Source organism: Arxiozyma heterogenica (genome assembly GCF_036370985.1).
Source record: "Arxiozyma heterogenica strain weizmannii chromosome Unknown scaffold_6, whole genome shotgun sequence".
NCBI lineage: Eukaryota > Fungi > Ascomycota > Saccharomycetes > Saccharomycetales > Saccharomycetaceae > Arxiozyma > Arxiozyma heterogenica.
Genome location: NW_027042659.1, coordinates 204947 through 230222, shown reverse-complemented (window position 1 = coordinate 230222; position 25276 = coordinate 204947). Strand labels below are relative to the sequence as shown.

Sequence of the window (25276 nt, the reverse complement as noted above, 5' to 3'; positions counted from 1 at the left end):
AACTATCTAATAATAAATAATCAGTGGGGACAACAACTGTATCTTATGGTTCTTCTATAATATACCGTTGTAAAAATAAATTATCATCAAATATCAAAGTTCTTGCAAACATCATCGTATATTTGAGTGGTATTTTTGTTTTTGCTTTTTTTTTTCATACTCAACTAGATAATGTGAGATCTGCTCTTTTTCCAACCATATCTTTTGAGAATAATATCTTTAGTTTTAAGTAATATCAAATATTATCATATCTAAGTATTATTTAATGCTATGCTTCGAGAATATATTACATGAAATTTCACCTTACTAAGTTAGTGAGGTAGAGACTATTAACATATCCATTGTACTTATAAATGATTCTATTTCCTTGACACATTTTGATCTCACTTTTCCTCTTTTTTTTCTCCTTTCTTTCTTTTTTTCTTTTTTTTTTTTTAACATCAAAGGAAAAATAATAAAGATCATCACAAAAATATAGAAAAATTATACATGATTCTACTTTATCTCAAAGGAATTAACTACAAAATCACCCAAATATCAAATATAAACCTAACATAACTGAATATATGATTTTTCTTCATCTTTTTTTCTTATGTGTTTGATTTGTGCATAAAAAAAAAAAAGAAACAACAACAATAACCATAGCTTAGATGTCCTCTACATTCATCAGAGGTCCTATTTGTGGAGTCGACAATTGTCCATCCAGATTATGGAGGATCATTGCTGGTAGAAGAACCTGTCAATATGGTCATGTTATGGAAGGTGATATTGAATTTAATAACGATGATGATGCTGCTGGACAACAATCTCAGGGTGTTATCACTAAAAGACTAAATTTAACTACAAATCAACAAGGTAGTTTCCAATCAAGTCTTTCTTTTTCACAACAGAATATTCAAAAAATTAAACATAGTAAAAAGTTTATAAAGGGGAAACAGGCTAAATTGTTAATGATTAAGTCCTTACAATATATTTTGAAGAAACAAGTAGATTATTTGATCAATATCTGTGGATTTCCTGTAAATTTTGAAAATATTGTTAAATTAATTTGGTTATCATTTTTATGTAAAGTCAATAATGAACCAAAGGGCGTTATCATCTCACTTAATATTAATATAACTGTATCTGTTATTTACTTTTCCATCTTACAATTGGGATTGCCAGTATATTTCTGTGATTTGATCAATTGGATTTCATCATTAGATTTTCCATATTATAAAGCTGGGAATATTATCCCACGAAGTTGGAATGAAAGATTGCCCAACTTTTATTTATCATCTTTAAATGGAAACAATTTATTAACTTTGAAAACTTTCACTGATGCTATATTGCGTTTTAACTCATTAACACACACTTCTAAGAAGTTTAATAGTACAATAAATGTTACTGGATTAATATTTAAATTAGTTACATTGAACACATTACCACCTGAATTTTTCTTTTACACCAAAAAGTTCGTCGAGCTATTTTGTTCTGATGAAAAGGATTTAACTATATCCATCTATAAAATACCGAATAGAAGTGTTTCCAACCATATATTATTACCCGAAACATATGTTATATTAAGTTTCATTCTTACAATACGGTACATCCTTTTATATGATGGGGTATACACTGAGAAACAAATTTATCCTAATTCTTGGCTTGAAGCTTTGTTACGCACAGCCCCTATAAATGAAGAAGATATAAGTGAGAAGAGTGTTAATCGTAGACTGACTAAACTATTAAACACAAATCATGATGTTGCAAACGAAGTATCATCAAATCCAATAAATTGGACAGAAAAAGAAACAACAAACTATTTAACTTGGATCGAAAGGAAGTTTGTGCCGTTGGAAGTGAAAAACCATGAAGAATTAGGAAAATTTTCTATGGATGAAGGTATCATTCTTAGAAAATTGAATGACATTGTGCCATTAGACTCGACAGACTTTCCTTATACTGAATTGAATAGAACACCCTTAACTTTCATTGAAGAATTGCAGGAGAAATACTTAAGATTATTAGATTCAGTAGATAATAATAATAGTAATACTGTTAATTCCAATCGTGTTAATGAAGACATAGATTTTAAAAAACGGTTAGATTTAATTTGTAAGTTAGAAAACAAAATTATTTTCGATTTATCAAATGATTTTAATACCTCTGTTGAAAATTTACAATATCAACTGGCTGCTTTTGAGACAAGAATAAAGACCTATAACAATTAAAGTATAGATATAGATACCTATTTTCTTTAGTATACATGCATATAGACACACAGAAATAAACATATATATTCATCTAAAGAATCTAAAATAGACATAATCTAATGAATACATTAACATATTTACTGTCCTGAAGCCCATTGAGCAAAACTGCTTTGGGTTAAAGCCTGAAATGCATTGCTAAATGTAAATCCAACTCTATTATCCGAAGTTTCAGCTAGACGATTCAATTCATCTACAGAGGATACAATCTTGGAAACACTAGTTTCAATGACCATTCCGCCTTGAATAATTTCATCTAACACACTTTGTAAAGTTTGCCAGTTAAATATTAAATCCAATTCGTTCACTTCAGTGAAACATCTGTCTAATGATTCAACAAACGTTTGAATTAAATCCAGCATGGCCAGTTCAGATTCCTGATCATCCACAATGAAAGTAAAATATAAAGTTGCATAATTTTTATATATTATTTGTATGCTTTGATCGAACTCACTATTAGAATTTTGCGATAAGAGAAATGGTGGTGTTATTAAGAAAGAACTTTGAATATCTGTGTTTCTCTGTGATATTAATTCATAAACTTGATTTAATAATCTTTTTTGATTAGGCAAATCCACGGGTGTATAAAACTTAATTAGTCTTGGCTGACATTTTTTATTAACTGTACATATAAGAAGGAAGAGCATTAATATATATATATAATATATATATAGTCAGATAAAGTTTAAATATATTATCGTTAGTAATATGTAAATCAAAGTAATAAATTTAGGATATACCAGGGGGAGTTAAACAACAACACAAAGATAGCATTAACATACATATTAATACTGAATGAATCATGAATATTAATTGTTATCAATTGATTTTAAACTTGTAGTTTAGTAGAGTTTAGTTATACTGCAAACAGCTTATCGATATTAAAACCTTTTTTTTTTAATTTAAAGTAAAATCCTCTTTTTTACCCCATTTTATATACACTTTTTAAAATATTCTCTAGCTTTTTGTTTTTATTTTAATTATTACGATCCATCCCCAACCTGTTATTATTTGATGGTGTTTTTATTAATTTTTATTTTCCAATTCTTTTCTTTTCATTAATAGTAAAAAAGAAAAAAAGAAAAACAAAACAGGAACTGTCTTTAAGTAAAATAAAAGGGATGGCAAAGGCTTGATTGTATAATTTGTATTTAACTTACACTAGTATATAATGGAGAAGTGGGAAATAAACAAAAGGAACATTCACTTAATATAATTATTGTTTAAAAGAAACTGTATATTTTAAAAGGTTGTTGAAATACATAATCACCTCCTCGTTAATCTTTTACTTTTATACTTTTTATTAAGAAGAGATTATAATAATACGAAGTGTTTTCACTTGCTTCATTATACTTATATAAAATCATATTTTTTTTACCCTTTCTTTATTTGTATTTTGTGGTATGTTATTGCAAATTTAATATACTAAGTAGATGTAGATTACGTATAGAAATGACAGATGTACAAAAAAGGACACCAGAAAGTTTGGAAGATTTTTTATCTTTGTTACCGATTCTTTGTAATAATAAATATGATGAAGTTTCTGATTATTTTGTTTGGAAGACTTTAAACCTTTGTTTAATAAAAAATCATCAAAGTATTAATTGGAGCAGTGTTATTCAAAATTTCGAAGTTATTTACACAAATAAAGACAAATATTCAAATTTATTATATGATGATACATGGAAAAAAACGTTCATTAATGATAATACCGAGAATAATCATAAGAATACAATGTGTCGACGATTAAGTTATCCAATTGAAACAATATATTATTGTTTTACGTGTATGACCAATCCATTATACGAAATCTGTGAATTTTGTTTTGATCCACAATATCATAAAGATCATGACTATCTTTCTAAAATTGTAATAAGAGATGAAGGTAGAGTGTGTCATTGTGGTAATAAATCTGTTTTTAAAAATCCACAGAATGCCTTTCTTTGTAAGAATGCATTTAATAATAATAACAAATATACTACAAAGAATAATAGGGATTTGGAAGAGAATATTATGGATGATAGTCAGACTCTAAATACACAATCTACTATAAATGTTATTTTAGATTATATAATTGCGACCATGGTGGAACTTAATGAAATTTATAAGTTACTTTCTGCTTCTGAAAAACAAAATAAAGAAGGAAATGAATCAATAACTGATGAAGGGAATTTGCTACTCCCTTATTTGATTCCGATAAACTCAAATTGTACTATTCAGCCAACAAATGATTCACGATTTTCAATTAATAAAGACATCAAAGAAAAATGGGTTTTGCAAATCCATGAGGATAATTTAACTATTCATCCAAGAGAACTCTCTGCTAACATAGTGGAGATTTTGAATAAACCTATAGAATATGCTATTTCTGTTGTCCAAAGATTGGAGACAACCAACATACCAGTAACTTTACTAGAAAGCAACGATATTTCTCAATTACAAGATGTTCGCGCTAAATTTGAAAAGTGTAATATCAAAACCTCTATTATTGGAATAAATTTAATTTATAAACATCATTTAGCTGAAACTTTATTGGAATGGTTGTACACTACATGCAAGAATCAAAATGATCCATCCTCATTTTTGTACCCACTCCGTTTATCATTATTGAATAAATGGGGAATATATGACTCAAGATCATCTCTTGATCTGCCCCTTTCACGAAAGATTAATTTACTTGGGAAGTGTATTCTTCAGAAGGATTCTATCAAAAAAATATGGTATAAAACATGGAATTTTAGTAAGCTTAATAATAAAACATGCCATTTAATAATGGAAAATTATAATTTATCTTTAATAGAAGGTATTACAGATGGACTCTCAACAGTTAGTTATGAAATACAGGGGTCAAGATTCCAATATTTGTTGACAGAAACTTTAGAGAGACTATCATTAGTCCATTTTCATCAGCTTCTAAATATTCTGGTATCCGTATTTTCTATGACAGACAAGTGTCGAGGCTGCTTGGTGGCTCAATACTTTGATATTTATCTTAATTTATTGTACCAGTCTGTTAATACTACTTCTGACAGACATGTAGTTGTTATGACTCTTTTATCGCAGTATACTTTCCAAGATCCAGATTATGCAAATTTGGCGATAAGAAACGAATTTGTTGAGCGTGTGTTGCGATTTATCTTTGTTTTAATGAATCTATCTAGTTCTAATATGGAGGATGGTAATTATATTATATCTTTAGAAAAAGATTTTAAACTACCAACAGTAGGTATTCAAAATAAAAGAATTATCATTTCTCTTAAAGAATTATGCATCCTGTTATCAACTAATACTATTCCAATTGAATTATTATCTAACTCATCACTCTTAAATTGCATATTCTCAGCATTTTGCCAGTTTAATAATATTCTTCCTTTAAAGAGAGAGGTTAATAATCATGTCGAGTATGAAAGCTTTGAATTTTCTTCGTTCTATTTTTTTTTCTCATCAATTCTAATAATGACAGATAGTTACGTAAGAAGTATTGCACTAGTGTTTGATAAAGATTTCCGTATCAAAATGATTAAAAAACTTATTGATATGGCAATTAAAGAAGAATTTAAATGTCTTAGAGACTGTGGTTATATGCGTGTGAGGCAATTAGAGGTTAATGAAGAACACATATCATCTATGTCTGAAAATGAAATCTTGACGGTAAGAGAGAAATTATGTGGCCATATAACAGATATTATCAATTTTCAAGTTGGTATGAATTCTCAAAGCCTCTTAAATCCAATGTCGTACTTTTTCAAGTTTGTGCTACAATGGGCAACTTCTGGTAGGTATGAACCACTTCCTGTGGAATTGAAAAGTCAAATTAATATAAAAGAATTCATACAGAATCCAACACTACTACAATGCATTTTAGAGCCAGCTCTTTCAACTTTGGTTTTACTCGGTCAAATTGAAGTGGGGTTCTGGGTGAGAAATGGTGTATCTATAAGTCATCAGGCTAAAATGTATACAAAGTATAGTATGAGAGAATTTACTTATGTTAGCGATATATTTAATGTGCAACTTTGCATGTGTAACATGGACCCTAGTGATTTTCTGGTGATATATTTTGTTAGATGGGGTTTGAAGAATTGGTGTAAGGGCATTCCAATTGGAGATTATCCAGATGAACCAACAACTATTAAAATTGTAAATGAAGCTCTTATTTTATTAATACGGTTATTGACTGAAATGAAGTATCTCATAGTGACTTCTTCAGTAGATAGTTTTGAAAAAACCTTGAAAGTAGAAATAATTCATTCTGTTTCTCTAAAACAAGTCACATATGAGCACATTGTAAATAGTATACCAGAACATATTGTTAAGCATGCTGCTTTTGATTCTTACTTAAAAAAGTACACACATTTCCACAAACCTGTCAATCCTGATGAAACTGGTAGTTTTACATTGAGGGAGGAATATAGATCTGACCTTGATCCATATTATTATGGTCTAACACCAAATAGAAGATATGAAATTGAAACAGATATAAGACATCAAATGATGAAATCTAATAATATCAGTTTTGATGATACATTTGTGCCAACAAAAAAATATATTGAAAATCTGCAGACTTCTCCCTACTCTGACTTATTTTCAATCACATCAGTAGATTGCTTTGGTATGTTTTTAAAGCATACATTGGATTATATTAAGAAATTTAAATGTGATATATTACTTCCGAGAACAGTACATCTTATTCATATTGCAGTTGTTAATAACATCCACGAATTTACAAAAATATTCTGGCATGAATATGAAGTGGTTGATACAGAATTCTATCATTATCACAGTATTGGATCTTTACTTTATTCATTTTTATTAATAGAAGAGTTTTCTACCGTCCATGGGGAAATAAAGCAAATCTTTTGTTATTTAAAGGAAAATGCACCACATGTTGACATCAATAGTTACTTGATGGAACAAGTAGAATCTTTTAATGAAGATACATTATGGTCAAGTTGTAAGGTTCAAAAGTTAAAGGATACTGACTTTAATAGAAAAAAAGAAAAAGCAAGGTTACGAAAAGAAAAGATTCTAAGAAAATTGGCCCATCAACAACAAAAATTTTTGGAAAAAAATAAGAGTGCATCATTAGAGAAAATTGTATCTGTTAAAACTACACTAACTTCTCTGAATTCTCACCAGATGGAATGTTTAGAAAATACGGGCTGGAAATTTCCAGATGACTTTTGCATATTTTGCAAAACAAGCAAAGAAAACATTTCATTTGTTTATTTTTCATATGAGGAAGTTGGTATTTGCGATCATGTTATGGATTTTGTAAACATCAAAAAGAAGACTCTAGGCCCAATTCAAGAGAAGCCAGTTGTACGTGTATGTGGGCATGGTTCTCATATAACGTGTCTTGGAAAACATCTAAAAAGTATTAGATTGGCACAGGGTCAGACTACTAAGAATATTCCAGATTCATTTGGCTATGGATTACTATACTGCCCTGTTTGTAGTTCTTTATCGAATTCTTTTGTGCCAAAAATAAAGAAATATAGATTGAGAACTGCTGAAGAATTTTCTTCCAGGCACTTTATAACACAAAATACTTTCCAACAGAAAAAGTCAGGATTGTCTAGTAGCGTAGAAGAGTGCATTTTTATTCTCCAGAATTTAATGAATCCTTCTAATACAGTTAAAACTGATATGTTCAAATCAGTCAATCAATTACTTGTTAATACCACATCCAATATTGAACTAGGTTTGAGATATAATCACACTGAATGTAATCTGAACTGTTTTAAAGATAGTATCCCCACACAGGATTTATTGACATTAAGATTATTGTCAGAACTTAAAACAGAGACTTTTACTTTGCAAACAAAAAAAAGTATGGATATGGATATAACTGTATTTTTTAAAGATCAAAATTGGTATGAAAGTATTTTACTTCATCTCAATGAAGATTTACTTCTTTATGTTAGTCAATTGTTTGAAATGCATGACATATCAAAAGTAGATGGCAAATATTGGTTAGCAAAGATATTAAAAATGAAACTATTCCAGAATTTAGTATCTTTATGTTGCAATCTAGTCCAAACAGATTGCAACATCAATGCTGAGGAATTTATTACGTCTCTACCAGAACATTCTTCAATAGATGCTGATTGTCAAATGAAATATTTTGATTCAGAGTTGCTTGTTAATATTGTGAGACGAACACTAAGTGATCTTTGTAAAAACACTGGTTTACTTAGATGTTCCCTTGATAAAATTGCACCATTCATATATAAGTGGCTGTATCAATCAGTAGTTGTATTTTTGAGAAGAAGTTATTTATTGTTTCTAAGTAAGTATCCTGTTGCGAATGAACGTATTATAATTTCTGGGCAACATACAATAGAGATAACTAGTGAATTAGAATTTTATTTACAGCAGTTTAATTTGGAAAAGATGCAAAACTTTAATGCTTTGTTACAGATTTTGAGAGATGCCTTAGAAAAACGAAATGACATTAGGAGCTCATTATCTCGTTATTATCCAGACTCCACAATAAGCATCATGCTAGGAAATTTAAAGTTTAGCTCCTCTGAACCTATATATTTAATTCATCTGCCCTATAATCTGTCTGAATTATGTCTAGAGTTGAAAAATATGGATATTTCAAAAATAATTTATGGTGATCCAACAATGTGTCTCTTTTGTGGAAAGGTTGTTAGTTTACAACATCAAAGTGCATTACATAAATTTTTAATTGGTGAATGTACTAATCATACAAGAAATGAGTGTTCTTACACATCAACCTATGGTATGTTTTTGTTAATTAGAAGCAATACCTTATATTTGTCATATGGGAACAGAGGTACTTTTTATGAGACACCATACCGCAATGCGTTTGGTGAGTCAGATAAAGAATTGAAATATGGATCTCCAGTGTTTTTGGATAAGAAAAGGTATATTGAACTTGTGAAAAGTGTCTTATTGCGTAATTTGATACCGCATATTATATATCGTAAAACGGATGGTAATCTTGATTTTGGTGGCTGGGAAACCTTGTAAAAGGGTTAAACTGGCCTTATATTTCTGTTTACTTTATTTCTTCTATCTAAATAACTACATATGTAATACATATTAGATAATATACCTACTATTTAGCTTTTAAATGGAAGTTTTTTCTATTAGTTCAGCAACTTTTTCAACGGTTGCTTCTTTAGAGTTAGCTGCGCTTTGTTCTTGTTTTTGGGCACCAGGGTATCTTGTTCCTTTGTTTTTTGGTTTCTTTGTCTTTTTAACCTTGACTTCTACTGGGTAACCTTTCTTTTCTGCTTCTTGGAATTCTGGGTTAGAGGCAAATTCTTCCCTAATTGGTGCTAATAGTTCATTAATTGCGGCAGTGACACCAATCTTCAAATCTGGTGGGGATAATTTTTCCTCTTTGAAATCTTGTTTTAACTCAGCAAGGGATGTGTAGGTGATTGGACCACCAAATTTCTCTGGTCTGTCAATAAAGAAGCTAAAGTGGTCTTCACCATATTTTAGTTCCTGAATTGGACTCACAACAAATTCGATGAATGATAATAAACCGTTGTCTTCGACATTCCCTGGACTACAGAATGCACTGTTGATTTTCTTTTTAACAACATTTGGTTCTTCTAAAAGATCAATCTTAGAATTTGGATCAGAAGCAGACATTTTGCCACCTTGACCTAGACCTGGAACCATTGGGTTCATCAAGTGAGCTCTCTTTTTGTAACCTAGACTTGGCAAATTTTCTTCGGCAAGGACAAAAATTTTTCTTTGATCAACACCACCGAATTGTGCATCAACTTTCAAGTATTCTTCATCTAATGCTTGCATCAATGGGTAAATTAAACCACTCAACAATGGATTGGCAACTTGTTTAACAACATCGGCACCAGCCCTTTTGGCATCATTCTGTGAGACGATGTTGGCCAGTTTGAATACATCTAATGTATATTCTGGAGTCAACTCGTAGGATGAGCCGAGAACAAATTTCAATTTTTCTATTGGAACATTGATTGATCTTAAAATAGATTTAATGGTTAGTTCATAATATTTGGCTCTGTAGTTAACTACTTCTAATGGTGCCTTCATATTGTCTAAGAATGCGTGTAAATCAGCTACAAGCACTGTTACCTCACAGCCTGCCTTTAAGAAATGCGCTAATTTCGTCATTGGAACAAAATAACCACAGTGTGGTTTACCCGTTGGGGCGGTCCCCCAATATAACTTTAATGGTCTTTTTTCAACCTCAAGAACATTTTTAATGATTTGTGGATTTAAAACTTCTTGTAGGTTTTTAGTAATTAAATTATATGCAACTTGAGGATCAACGGAAGTTTCTGTGGAAGACATATCTAAGGTTACTGGTGTATATATGCTGACGATCAAGACTTGACTTGGCTAAACTGTGGAAAAAAGAAAGAGGTCTTTTCAAGCTTCACACCAAAGGTTCTTTTTTCTCTATATACTACAAAGTCTTAAAGTAATGCTTAGTATTTTGTAATGGAAAAGATAATTAATAGGACGACTGTATAAAAAAAGGAAAAAAAAATTTGAATAAAATTTCGATGGGCAAGAAAATTTGTCCACAATTGCTGTTTATTTTCTTGTAAAAATTTTGTATTGATTGATTAATCACCGGAATTGGATTTAAAAAAAATTTTCGAAAACAAAAAAAATAAAAATAAAAAAAATTCTTTATTAGAAATCAGTCATTTTCCTAATTGTTTAATTTCATACGCTACCGTTAGAGTGTCAGGTTTTGTCAAAGAACAGTTTTTTTTTATTTACTCAGTTATTTTGCATTAGGGTTTGTGTTATCCCTATACACGTTTTAACTCGGTAATTCATATGTTTACCTGCGTATGGACCTTCTCTTTTATTTTGTTTAGACAAGCAAGTGTTTTACTACTGTTTACAACAAGTTAGGAGAATTTTTATCTCTAGCTCCAGATGCCTATATGGAATATTGTTTGGATATTCTTCTGTGTATAATTTATATTTCTAACATTAATTCATTCCAATAGCTATATTTTCTGGCACCAATTTCTGTTTAAGTGAAGTTACTAATTCTGTGGACAGGGTCTTGATTAAACACTTCTCGTATAATTTAAAATGTGAAAAGAAATTTCAGAATACAAGTTACTTGATTAGGAATACCGTGTCTTGTGATCATGTCATTTTCAATTGTTTTGTTTATTTTCTTAATAAGCGGGTTTTTTTGCTTATTGTTTTTTTTGATTCTCCGAGGTTTTTGCAAAATGTCTGCAAGTTTTTTTAGGACAAAACAATGTTCGAGGAGATAAAGAAATAAAAGAGAGATCTAGTAAGGATCCTTTTTTTCTTTTTAATACTTAAAATCATACATATCATGTTGTTGAAGAATAGGTTCGTTTCTTTACTCTTCAATGTTTACTTGATATCTTGTTATTCTTTCCTTCACAGATTACATCGTTTTGTATAACTTTGTATTTTATACAACTACTAGAAGACCCAGTGCAAGATTTTCAGTCTGCTGCTGCCGTGTATTTTATCAAAAGTGATAGTCAGATATTTGTTAAATATTTATCAATATAATATAAATCGTTTATTTTTTTGTAATTTTTTGCCCTATCATCATGGATTCGTTAAGTAGACTCAAACAAGATAAAATGGCATCATTAAGCAGATTGAAAAGAAGGGGTATAGACAACATTAATAAGGTCACACGTACAGGAAAAGAGTTTGTTAATAAATATAATGCCTACAAAATTGTCAGTAATCCTTTTCTAGGATCTGATTTTGTATCTGCACACAACAGGACTACCAATAATAAACATAATAGTTCTTTAGGTTATGTAACTTCTTCGACTATTCAAGAGGATGAGGTTTTTAGGAGTAATCGCGATATTTATGGTGAAAGTAAAGGTCTAACAAGCGATTCACAGATTTCACTAAATTCAGATGCAACAACTCTGGTTAATAACGATGGTTACATCGATAATATATATTCTACGAAAAATCACTTTGGAAGAAAACTTTCTTACAATAGTTCTCTTTATTCGTCTGCAACATTAAGTGAACTTAATACAGTAGTTACAACATCATTTGGTTCATCATCAAAATCTTCTCCAATATTATCTAAGCAAGGGTCTGTTGTATCCTCATCATTAACCATCCAATTGGATTCTCCAAAAGAGAAAGATGTCAATGAAAAAATTATGAAGTATATCCAGAAGAACAAGAATATTCCAAAACATTTATTGAAACCAGATGAAGAAATTAAACAGTTAATTATTAACCATGGTCATACAACAGCATATGAAGAAGGTAAAACTAAATTATTACATTATTATCAATTACCATTTCCATGGAGAGAAAACCGTTACATTATCAGAAATTATAGGTTTTATAATTCACATAAAAAGTCATTATTATCTGTAATTAATTGGTACGGTTGGCATAATGAAACATCTAACATATGGTCACATTTAATTGGGGCTATTTACATGATGTATTTGGCAATTTATACATTTCCAAAGTCTGAAGTTTTCCAATCTGATAGGGTACCTTTTAGTGCCAAATGTGTTCTTTATGTTTTCCTTGCTGCTTCATTGAAATGTTTGTTAGCTTCTGTATTCTGGCATACATTTAATGGAACATGTGCTTTGAAATTACGTAGAAAATTTGCATGTGTGGACTATAGTGGAATATCGATTTTAATAACGGCTTCTATTCTAACAGTAGAATTTGTTAGTTTGTATGAACATCAAACACCTATGTTTTTCTATATGTTTGTTTCATTGTCACTTGGAACTTTAGGTGTATTTTTAAATTGTTCCCCTAAGTTCGACTCGCCAGAATCCCGTCCCTTACGAATTAGATTTTTTATTCTTTTAGCATCTATGGGCATTCTCTCCTTTTTGCATGCGACATATTTGGAATCTTTTCACTTTTCCAAATCTTTATTGTCGATGGTGTTTAATAACTCTATCATTTGGTATTTAATCGGGGTTGTATTTTATGGTTCTTTTATACCCGAGAGATTCAGAACAGATGTGGTTGTAGATGCCTCTATCCCAACAACATTTCAATTGTCTACAGATGTTGATATAATAACTAAAGAGGAACATATTCATTTTAGAAGTGCTCCAGTATATCATCACAATCCAAGAAGGGGTCTTCTATCCCTGTGGTGGGTAGATTATGTTGGTTGTTCACATACTTTTTGGCATTTCTTTGTTGTTTTAGGTGTTATCGGTCATTACAGAGCAATAAACGATATGTTTTCCGCAAAGTGGTTGTAAGATAATGACATTTCTCATCTTGTAATAGTTTTAGGTATGTACAACCTAAATATGTTATTGTATAAATGTAAAACTTTCATGACTTTATTTGCTTTTATGTTTAACTATCTGAGAAAATAGGGGAAAGATATTATTTTTGACTATATAAAGCTTCATTGTTTTGAATTCAAAGTTAAATTAATTAGTCTATGTAAGGTATATTCATTTTATATGCTTGGTAGGTATTTGACTATGTATGATAGCTATCTAATATACTTTACATTTTGCATAAATTAACTTAGTCGGATAATACAGTTGAAATATTTTTATCAATTATTGACTAGGTTGTGATTGATGTATATTAAGATTTTTCTATATCAAGCATTTTAAGAAAAAGCTAATGTGTTGCGAAAGAACACAACGTTCTAAGAATAGTAAGTGATTTGAAACAATGCTTTATTGAATACTTCTCTTTTTTACTTGCTGATAGTATACCCACAAAAACAGCTAATAATGTAAATACTTTTCTTCTATATAACTTATGTACATAGTAATAATATGAAACAACAAAAACTCTATAGGAGGGGAAACATTATGCAATGAAAGTATTATAAAATAGAATTCAAACTATCAATATATTTTTTTTTTGTTTAGAAGAGAGTATGTTTCTATGAAACCTATTTATATAACGGGAAGATTAAAAAGATGTATGTTACGTACAGTTAATAAAAAGCGTTCTTCTCTGAAGTTAATTTCAAAACTACTAATGTAATTTTAAAGCGTAATGGTTAGTATATTCTTATAACTATTAATTAGAAATAATTTAGGTTCCTTCGAAAGATAATTAGAGTTATTGTATCTTTGATAAATATTATTAAGGCCAAGATAATTTTCATTTTTTAATCAATACCGTTATATTTTGGAGAGAGTTATACTGATTAAAGTTGTACAACACACTAAACCTAAGAGGGACAGGTATTTTCTTGACATATTGTTTAATAATAAAACTAAGGTACTTTTTAAACAGATCTATAGCAATCTACTTTTACATGGTTGTGGGATCGTGATCAATTCCATATTATTAAAATTTTCTCTGAATTATTTTTTTCTGGTCCAGAGGTGGACTTTGCTTTTAATAAAAAATTGATATCTGCGGGTGTTTTTCTCTAGGGTATTTTTAAATATTTGAAATAGAGTTTGGAGAAACCGTGTAAAGGGAAAAATTAATGATGAAAATCTGTAGAAGTTAGGTTAATGAGAACAAGATAAAAGAAATATATGTACAGTAAGAAAATTATTATTAAAGATATAAGTCTAGTCCTTGTATCGAATCTATATATTAGATGTCTTGAAAACATCATAAACCTTGGTAGATATAGAAAAAATTTACCTAGATGATTTATGATCTTTATTAGTGACTTCCCTCTCTAATCTTTGCATATTTATTTTCATTACAGCAGCTAATGGGGCAAACAAATAGCAAGATTCGTATCACAGAAACAGATAAGGCTGTTTTACAATTAAAGAGGTCCAAAGATGAGATACACAAATTTACTAGAAGGACAGATAAGTTAATTGAACAAGAAAAAATAAGGATAAAACAAATGATTAAAGATAATCCTGAGAACTATAAACAAAATAAGAAGATAAGATTATTATTAAAAAGGATGCATTACCAGGAATATTTAGTGCAACAAGCTTCTGATCAGTTAACCAATCTGGAGTTTATGATATCTAATATTGAATTTAAATTAATTGAAGTTCAGTTTTTACAGGGTTTAAAAAAAGGAAATGATATTTTAACAAAGCTAAATAAAGAATTTGTTAATGTTGATGAGGTTATTAGTGACTTTCAAGAACAGTTAGAATATCAAAACGAAGTTGATAACGCACTTGCCCACAGTGTCATTGGTGTTGGCGACATTGAAGTAGCACTAGACAAAGAACTAGATGATTTAGAAAATGAACTGAAATCAAAGATGTTAACTAATATGCCTACAACAACAGGATTGGCTTCTTTAGAAAGCAATAAGGAAAACAGTAAGGCAAAGGTTATAAAAGTTAATCATAAGAATGACAAAATTCCTTTGTATACGTAATAGTTATATTGGTTGTGACATTTCAGAATATTATGGTCTTTCTATGTGTTTGAATATGGATTTTTAAATACATTCCTTTATTTAATTGGTACTACAGTTTATATAGAATTGAAGGACCTAACGTTTACTATGTCAAACAATAAAGAGAACCGTTTGTCGCTATTATATATATTTTATGATAGATATCTGTATTTTTTGAAAACAATTGGTTATATCATTATGTTAGACACCTTAGAATTTGTGGTACTATTTTTGATATTGTAAAGTATGTTTGCTTTATTTTAGATCCAATAGGTTTACTGTTCTTCTCTGTACCTAAAGTTTATTAAGTAGTTTTTCTTATTGGATATTATACATGATTTAAGTCACTTTTTTTGAGTTGTATCTATTAAATGTAAAAATTAATAATACATACATTGTTAATTAGTGTTTAAGCGCAATATTATTTTTATAAATACTTAATACATGTGCACAAGTGTATCCGAACATGATACTTTATATAATGTGTCCTTATTTCAATAAGGTTATTATTCTCTTTGTAAACTATAACATGTATCATAGGTTGCTGGAACATTAAATAAATACTTTTTAGTGTACATTACTGATGTATAGAAAATTTACGGTTATTTTTAAAATTAAGATCTAAACTAATACATTATAATATCTTAGAAAATGAATTGTTACTTTAGCCTAAAAACAATTGATTACGTTAGTAGTGTGAGTTACTAAATATCTTTTATATAAGTATAAATAAGAGGGATGTATTTATCCCAGAATTTATTTTTAATGTCATTTAAAATAATGTAATTAATATCACGCATATTAATTCGATCTTCAATATATTTTGTATTCTTCCTTTTCATTTACTGTATAATGGTAAAGTGTTCCTAAGACTTGGTGTGTTCTTTATAAGATAAAAAAGACTTATCAAGAATTAAAAATATGACGAAAGTGCACAACTGGTTAATCCATAAATACAAAGAAGTTTTATAATAACTGTTGTGAGGTAATGTATATTAATTATTATTACAAGTTACTAAGAGAAAATCTTCCAAATATTTTTTTTTTTAGATTTTAAAAAGCAAATATATGGTTTGCATACTTACATAATGTGCGTTAATATCAGACTATGTTTTATTTTTTCGAGAAAGTATTATACAAATCAGTTTTTATAGTTATTCCAGAATACTTTTATAGATAATGTTATTACTGAAAATATTTTGTGTTAAGATAAACAAAATCTTGGTGCAAAACAAAAACAAAAGGATAAGGCTTTATTATATTCTAAAATAGTACTTTTATACATGATTTCATTCCGTTTAAATTATAATATGATAAAAAAATGTGTTATTTTACTACATGAGTTTTTGTAAATCGTTAGATCGTAGTTCATGTAAAATTGTTTATTGTGTTAATTAAAAAATATTTTTAGAAAATATGTAATTCTAAATCTATTCATCAAAATTAAAATATAACAAAAATAAGAAATTTTCATAATTTATTTTAAGATGTGTCTTTAACTCAATATCTCAAAAAATTACTTTAAACTTAGGTCTCCTTTTATGAATAATTACATGTGATTGATTAATCAAATAAAATCATTTAAAAGCCCAAAAAAAGTAAATCTAAAACAATGTAAGAGTTGTTGTGTGTAAATGGATGAATTATATCAATTAGTATAAGTATAAACACTCTTACGTAAGCTCTATATATTACTAATTAATAACCCTGATGTCGTATTACTTCATCTTGTTGTTGTTCTTGTATGATATTAAGAGCTGCCTCTTAATATCATTACTAAGATGTATTTAAATAAGATGATTACCCCTGGCATATCTCTCAATAATCAAAGGCCTCTTGACAAGATCTGATATAATTCTCACTCCCTGGAAATCCTCCAATCAGATTCAATACCTTATACGAGCCACTGCACACATGGCTGTACCAATCCTCCACCTAGACACTCAGGTGTTACCCTCAGAATTGCGTATCTACTGGATTTCCAGTTAGGTTCCTTACAAACAACTCTAATTCATGTAAGATAGATATTACTTTACTCCTCAATAATACCAATGTTATTTTTAAAACTCTATTTTTCTATTATGGTTGAGAAATAAAGTCATAAAAAGTATCAATAATCTTTCTTTTTTAATAGTTCATTTTATTGCCCTTTTGCAAAAATATCCAAAGCTGATTAATCTTGTTTTACCTATATTTTCATCATTACCAAAGAAGCGTTAACAACAAACTAACAAATGGTTCTATTGATGGCTTGTTCTTTCTTCAATACAATGCTATTTGGAAAAAAGATCTCACAAATATCACATGCCTAACTTCTCAAGACAACAAAAATTTAAAACCTCTAAATATGAAGAACTTAACTACTTTTTAGATACACCTTGTAAATTGTTTTAGAGTATCAAAAAAGAGCATTAGTTTCAATATATTAAAGGTAAGGTTCATTTACTTACAGCTTTACACAGAAAACTGGAGATAGGTGAAAATAAAATTAACTTAGTTTATAATATTTTGGCTATTATCGCATGTAGGAAAGTTAGACTTTCTACAAAATCTTTTATTAATAAAAATAAAGATATTTGTATAAATGATATGAAATTAATTTCGGTGATATCTGATCTAAAATTTACTTCTTTATATAGTAATATATAAAATAAATTGGAAAAATTTATTAGCAAAACATTTAGGTATTTTTAAGAGAGAAAAACTAGATGTGAAGACAAACATTACAAGAAACCAAAACAGTCAGAACATTTTCACTATGAATCTAAACTAAAATTTGAAATTAAGAATAATTGTAATTTCTTATTTAAAATAATATAACATAAAAAGCATCGCTTCATTGGAAATATATTATTAATTCTTCATGATTTAGAAAACTTTATTAAACAACAAACTTATAATTGTTTGCGTAACATATATAATGTTGTTGAAAATAGTAAAAGATTTGTTGAATGTATCAACCAAAGCTTTTCAAAACTATAAAAAGCAAGCAAAAATATCTGCATGTAATATGTTGTCTTTACATGACTGAATACTCAAAAATGCAAAGTTTAGTAATTGTAAATTATTAAAAAGCAACAAATCATATGAATAGAAAAAAGTTACTACAACTGTTGGCTGTATTAAAAAAAATAATAATTATATCTGTCCTTGGATATTAAAATAAGCCACTGTAGAAAAGTTACTTGATAAAAGATATAAAGAAGCAAGATATGCGTATATTAAAAAAAAGCATCCTTGATTTAATTTTGAATAACTTCAAAATTAAAACATGTTTGTGACAAGAAATACAACAACTACTAAAACCTTTAATAAAAAAAAACTAGATATTACAATTGAACTAAGAAAAGATTCACTATTATTTTAAGCTTCTAGACTTTATTCCATTGATATTAGAAACATAAAAATAAAGTGTAATAAAGGTTCTACACATATATATCCGCAAGTATTAAAATTGTTATAGCGTTATATATGTATGTTTTAAAAAGAAAATTGTTATAATTTATATTATGTGAAGCAATATCCTGTATGTGATAATAGAATAATATGTCAAGCATATTACTTATAATTTGTTTACAAACAAGATAATAAACAACTGCTCTTTATTACCCTTATATATCAATAATTTATTACATAGGCGAACATATTACTTGCTATCACTTATGAATACCAATGAGTTTTTTCATAATGACAGAAAATAATACTCATATTAGTTTAACTGTCACTATTTCATCTATTAGTTACTATCAAGAATTACCCCCGAACAGCATGAATATTATCTTTTATGAATCGTACCAGGTTTTTATACCATACTATGAAAGCTGAATTTTAAAGAGTAGACAAGAAAAATTTTTTCTAATTTCTGTATTCTGCTTATTAATATTTTTCTAAATTATAATTTTCTATAATTTTTCATTGAATCTAAACAATATTTTAGTAGAATACTACAATCACAAAGTTGTTTCTGAAGCGATTCCCGTTGGTTTTCTTATATAATGACTGGTGTCGTAATTTTTACTGTAAATGTGTTTGTATACTTAATATAATAAAACAGAAAAATACACCGTTTTTCTTTTTTACTTGTTTATTTAAACATTTTTGTTTCAACAGTTTTATTGACTTTCAACTCCTTTATACCTTTTTACAACCTTATTATTTTTGCCTTAAAATATTTTGTTTATTTTTTTTTTACAAAACAATAGTCCTATAATAAAATTTTTTATTTTCTTACACAAATAACAAAATATCATATAATACGTAGTATATTATAACAAAATAAATTCATATAATAATAACTTTTAATATAAAAATGTCACGTGAATACAATTGTTTTTTATATATTTTAAAAAGTATTTCTAAAAATCTTTTTATATAAAAAGTCCGAAATAAAGAAAACAGTTTTTTTTGTCGTTAAAAAGTATTCGTTTATAATGATATAGTTTATGTTACATAAAAATATTTTTTATTAATTTTATGTGAAATAATTATAATATAGTATACAACGTATGTTGAATGCTACTACAATAATTAAAGTCTTCAGAATTCTTTCTTTATATTATAAAAAAATATAAAAATATATAACCTACATAAATACAATATTTATCTTTTTCATACTTCAAGGAATATATTTTCCTACAGAAAAATTTTGAGAGTAAATAATATAGATGACACTACAGCATTTTCTTTTAATTTTAGTACGATTTAAAGTATATTATATCATGATTTACGATTCATATTTTACTATAATATCAAAAAAACAAAAGTTTTCCTTCTCTATGTTTTTACAACAAATTTATTATTATAGTAGAATATATTTGTAAAATTACAAACGATATTATTTTTAATTTTTACTGTTTTAGGAAACTTTTGCTAGAATAAAAAGTACTGTTTAAAATATTTTTTAATTTAGATTAAAGGTTTTCAATTAAATGAAAATTTGTTTTTAAACAAAATTTGCAATAGTATAATGTCCGAATAATAAGTTATTAATCTGCAATTTTACAGATAAATTATTTTTAGTCCTATTGCAAAATAATATCTTTGTAAAATAAAGAATTTTATTAAAATGCATGCAAATCAGCTTGGAAAAAATAACATTAATATATTAATAATTTACATATACTTGTTATTCTAAAAATAGTATGAAAAGAGTTCGACATTATTTTTTTAAAATGTTATTATTTATTAGAATTAAAAAAAAGAGCTCTTACTACAATTGAAAATAATATAATATAAATTAAAAAGAAAAAAGTTGTTGCATAAATATATAATAAAATATTACAATAATGGATGAAGAATAAAACATTGACCAGGAAATCAGCAATAATGTTATTGAAGACCTACATAAGATTACTTCACATTCTACTTAAACGGATTTAAGAAGTAATTCAGAATAAAAACTTTAGTATTGAGGAAAGAATTAAAAATACTCTTAACAGAAGTGACTATTATTCAATATTTTCCTTATACAAACTTAATAAGGTTTTGTACCTAATTGTTAACTATTAATGAATTTTAAAGTATAGAAACTTTTGATTTGGTGAATCACTTATTAAGTAAGACTTATAAGCATTCAAGCATAATAGTGAAAAATATTCCTATATATATTTTAGTACGCCAGGAAAGAAGAATATATGACCAAAAATAAAAATTTTTCTAGTGAAAGTATAAATAACATCTCTAAAAGATTTTGAGTTTGCTATTAACTCATATTCATTCATAGTCGTGTTGCTAATTGCAAGAGCAAGACTAGATACTTGTTGCATAAGTATTTCTTCTAAAAGAGTTTTGCTTATATGATACTCAAAGTGTAATTATTATAAGAAATTATATATGTAGTGAGAATATCAATAGTATTCCGATAAAATTTATTTATGATAATAATATAAAGATGAATTTGTGGTCTCTTTTACTATTTAGAGTTCATAAAATTCCATGAAGAAATTAAGGAAATCCTACAACCATTAAAATCAACATATAACATATTAAATAAAAGTAACTTAAAAAAGAAAATAGTTTTTAAAACAATGAAAAATTTACAGATTTATATTTTATAATTTCAACCAGGTGTCAACTACATAAAAAAAATGGTGGAACTATACAAAAAGTAAAAAAAGACAAAGAGTTTTTAGAAAAGTAAAATATTAATAACACCAGATTGATAATAAAAATCAGTAATAATATAAGAAAAAATATTGAAACTTTAATATATAGAGATACTAGCATAATTGTATACTTACACACACACACTATTTAAAAACACAATGAAAGTAAAAATAACTTGACACAAGAAAAAAAAAACCACTAAGAAAATATAAAGAGGAATTGAATATCAATGATAAAATTGAGAATAAGATCATAGAATTTAGAAAAGATTAAAAGTAAAAGACAGCAAGTAAGAAAAGTTAATTTATTCATATTTAGTTTCTGTTACATTCATGTTTAGATAATACTTTAAGTGATAAGTAAACCAGAAAGAAAGAAAAAATATTTAATGATTTAAAAGTAGTTAACAAAAAAAAACCTAAAGTTGACAACTACTCTATAAGCTGTAAAAGTTGTTGTATGTAAATGGATGAATTATATCAATTAGTATAAGTATAAACACTCTTACGTAAGCTCTATATATTACTAATTAATAACCCTGATGTCGTATTACTTCATCTTGTTGTTGTTCTTGTATGATATTAAGAGCTGCCTCTTAATATCATTACTAAGATGTATTTAAATAAGATGATTACCCCTGGCATATCTCTCAATAATCAAAGGCCTCTTGACAAGAGCTGATATAATTCTCACTCCCTGGAAATCCTCCAATCAGATTCAATACCTTATACGAGCCACTGCGCACATGGCTGTACCAATCCTCCACCCAGACACTCAAGTGTTACCCTCAGAATTGCGTATCTACTGGATTTCCAGTTAGGTTCCTTACATAAACATAAAGGAATATATTAGCATCATCCATTATTTTAAAATTTTCTATTATCGAAATCAAAAATTAATCGTGCAAAAAAGTTGACAATTTCTGTTAACATTAAATATAGTACTACTATGTGACCACTGAAATATTTTGCCTGTTCGTTTATATATTTTCCCCCAAAAGTATGGAGTACCTATAAGCTCTAATTTACGAAAATATTTTGAAAGGAAACAGAGATTAAAGAGTTTATAAGAATATTAGTTTTCAAATAAGTAAAGTATCCCCTGATAAAGAGTAGAATGAAAGGAGATTTTACGAATAAAAGATTTGTACCGAAAAATTTTGAGTCTCATTAATGATACTTGGTTCTATATTACAACTATATCTTTTAAATAAAAAATACTATCAATGTTCTAATATTACATTACTTTGATATCAAACAATTCCATCTTCAAAAAATTTTTTTGACTTAATCTTGATATAGCTCATTCCTTACTTCCCATCACTTGTTTAACCGGCTCTGACTGATTCACATATAATTTATGTTCTTGAATATATCTTATAACAGAATTAGGTAATAAATACTGAACTGACATTCCACGTCTTATAAAAAGACGAACTTTTGTTGATGAAATATCATTGTAGATAAGCTGTTGGATTACTAGCACATTTCTTCTATGTTCATACATAATATCATGAGACAATAAAAATGAACGAACATCTGAACCAGTACGTTCTACAATCAAACAACCATAATTACCTAATATATGATGCAAATCTGCATCAGCCCATACATTTGGTTCTCCCATAGATTCAATTAAATCACCACCGGCTAGTAACATAATTTTAACACCAATTTTTTCACCGGTAGAGGTAAGAATACCACCTCTTTTGACATTTATTTCGTGGTTAAAGTGATCTAACACCTTTGCAGTTCTTGTGTAAGAGGGTTGTAGTGACTCCCAGGCATCTACCATCAGCCAGGAAGATGTTCTTTCACAAGCCAATTCACACATTCTAACTCTATGATAGGCTGGTGCTAATCCAGGCTTTTGGTACGTGTCACTCACTGGAGAATAGTAACCACCTACAACTTCGAAACGTGTTTGCTCATTAACACTGTCTAAAGCCATCTCAAACATTCTCAAATGTAGATAAATTATCGGTGAAAAAGAACCACAAGCCACAATAACTAAAGGTAATTTATTTGGATCTGATAGTTTTTTAGACAATCTATGTGTAGGGAATTCATAGTCTTCAAAGGCTCTTGCTTGTCTAACAATTCCATGTGGAACCTCCTCTAAATCAGCTATTTGATGTTTCTTAACACCCACATTAATTAATGCATCAGAAAGTAAATTAGAATTGGATGTTTCAGTACTTTCAGTTTTTCGATTTTCAGCATCAGATGATGATATTGATGAAGCTGAAGAAATATCATCGGATAAAGGTTGAAAATCAGATAAATTTAAAGGTATTGAATGCTTGTGATTTTTTGTGTTTGATGTAGAATTTGAAGAAATAACAGTTTCAGATGATATATCAACATTGTTGTTCCGCCTAGATCTATTTTTGTTTCTTAATTTTGTATTTGTGTTTAGATTAAAAGGAGCGTCGATAGAAGAATTATAGTCAGCCAAAACATACGGTATAATTGGACCAGATTTTGGAATTGTAGAAATTGGATCTGGTGGTGGAATTAATTGTTCATCTGGAGAAGGTGGCTTAAAATTTGGTGCTCGTGTTGGATCCATTTTTATTGAATTTTTGTTTGTATCTAGTCAGTATCTTTTTTATAGGTGTAATATACTAACAATAATATAGTCCCAATATATATAATTATCAATTAGTTGAAATCACTCGTTAAATCTATGATAATTAACTGTGAAAGTATCAATAAAAAGAATTTGAGTAGCAAAGATATTGAGCAATTTTAGAAATAACAAAATATAAAATACCTACAGAAATACCTTCTTTTTTTATCAACTTTCAAAAATGCCTGCTACTAGCAAACTAATTAAACAGCCTGTCTAAAACAGCCTAATGCGTAGCCTTGATTTATAACTACATCGAGTTTTACTAAACAGTTTTTGTTTATTTTTTGCGCCAGTGAAACTCAATCTTGGCGGAATACGTATAAAAAATTCGAAGCATATTATACGTAAAACATATTCTGTTTGTGAATATTGATAAATATAAAAATCGAAAAAAAAAATTTATAGGTCATCTAATAGAAGCAACTATATAACTAAAAACTACGCACATTTAAAAATAACGTCACAGACAGGATTCGAACCTGCGAAGGTAAAACCCAATGCCTAACAGCTAATTCTCAGAAATAGCAGGGCATCGCCTTAACCACTCGGCCACTGGGACACCATTGAATACCCTTTTTCGTGGAATAGAATAGTTATAACCATCAAGATTACATAAGATCCTGAATGAATCTAGAACTATTTATTGTACTAATAAGCAATACACGTGCTACAACATTAGATGCTGCATAATAAAAAGATTAGATTACATAAGATTTTGGCAAATCTAGAATTTACCTATTGTTTTAATAAGTCCCACGTGTATTACTAATCACCATGATTAGAGAATTGGGGTGCAGTTCTAATCCACTAGTGCACCTAAATTAATGTAATAAATTTTAGGGTGAATTAGTCAAGTCATTAATGTACTAATCTGAATAATCGATCGAGCTCCAGAAAACATATAAAAGGACAACGTTTTCTGGAGATAAAAGATCAT

The 25276-nt window shown here is 28.1% G+C and overlaps 7 protein-coding genes and 1 non-coding gene across 8 annotated transcripts; 4 read left to right on the top strand and 4 right to left on the bottom strand.

Moving 5' to 3' along the window:
* Positions 1-650: 650 nt before the first annotated feature.
* RRN7 (Rrn7p) lies at positions 651-2210 on the top strand (the record flags this gene model as incomplete). Its single annotated transcript, XM_064861026.1, has 1 exon — positions 651-2210. One exon carries the CDS (start codon positions 651-653, stop codon positions 2208-2210), a length of 1560 nt encoding a protein of 519 aa, XP_064717266.1.
* Positions 2211-2329: 119 nt separating this feature from the next.
* On the bottom strand, positions 2330-3053 carry APS3 (Aps3p; the record flags this gene model as incomplete). Its single annotated transcript, XM_064861025.1, has 2 exons — positions 2330-2871; positions 3032-3053. 2 exons carry the CDS (start codon positions 3051-3053, stop codon positions 2330-2332), a joined length of 564 nt encoding a protein of 187 aa, XP_064717265.1.
* Positions 3054-3701: 648 nt separating this feature from the next.
* UBR2 (putative ubiquitin-protein ligase UBR2) lies at positions 3702-9251 on the top strand (the record flags this gene model as incomplete). The annotated part of the gene is made up of 1 exon (XM_064861024.1): positions 3702-9251. One exon carries the CDS (start codon positions 3702-3704, stop codon positions 9249-9251), a length of 5550 nt encoding a protein of 1849 aa, XP_064717264.1.
* A 99-nt stretch (positions 9252-9350) lies between these two features.
* Positions 9351-10568, bottom strand: TYS1 (tyrosine--tRNA ligase TYS1; the record flags this gene model as incomplete). Its single annotated transcript, XM_064861023.1, has 1 exon — positions 9351-10568. The coding sequence occupies one exon, from the start codon at positions 10566-10568 to the stop codon at positions 9351-9353; it is 1218 nt and encodes a 405-aa protein (XP_064717263.1).
* A 1265-nt stretch (positions 10569-11833) lies between these two features.
* Positions 11834-13501, top strand: IZH3 (Izh3p; the record flags this gene model as incomplete). The annotated part of the gene is made up of 1 exon (XM_064861022.1): positions 11834-13501. One exon carries the CDS (start codon positions 11834-11836, stop codon positions 13499-13501), a length of 1668 nt encoding a protein of 555 aa, XP_064717262.1.
* Positions 13502-14943: 1442 nt separating this feature from the next.
* Positions 14944-15579, top strand: VPS20 (ESCRT-III subunit protein VPS20; the record flags this gene model as incomplete). Its single annotated transcript, XM_064861021.1, has 1 exon — positions 14944-15579. One exon carries the CDS (start codon positions 14944-14946, stop codon positions 15577-15579), a length of 636 nt encoding a protein of 211 aa, XP_064717261.1.
* Positions 15580-23007: 7428 nt separating this feature from the next.
* Positions 23008-24276, bottom strand: NMA1 (nicotinamide-nucleotide adenylyltransferase NMA1; the record flags this gene model as incomplete). Its single annotated transcript, XM_064861020.1, has 1 exon — positions 23008-24276. One exon carries the CDS (start codon positions 24274-24276, stop codon positions 23008-23010), a length of 1269 nt encoding a protein of 422 aa, XP_064717260.1.
* Positions 24277-24797: 521 nt separating this feature from the next.
* Positions 24798-24898, bottom strand: PWA37_004533. Its single transcript has one exon. It is a non-coding gene; the product is annotated as a tRNA-Ser (tRNA).
* Between the last annotated feature and the right edge of the window lie 378 nt (positions 24899-25276).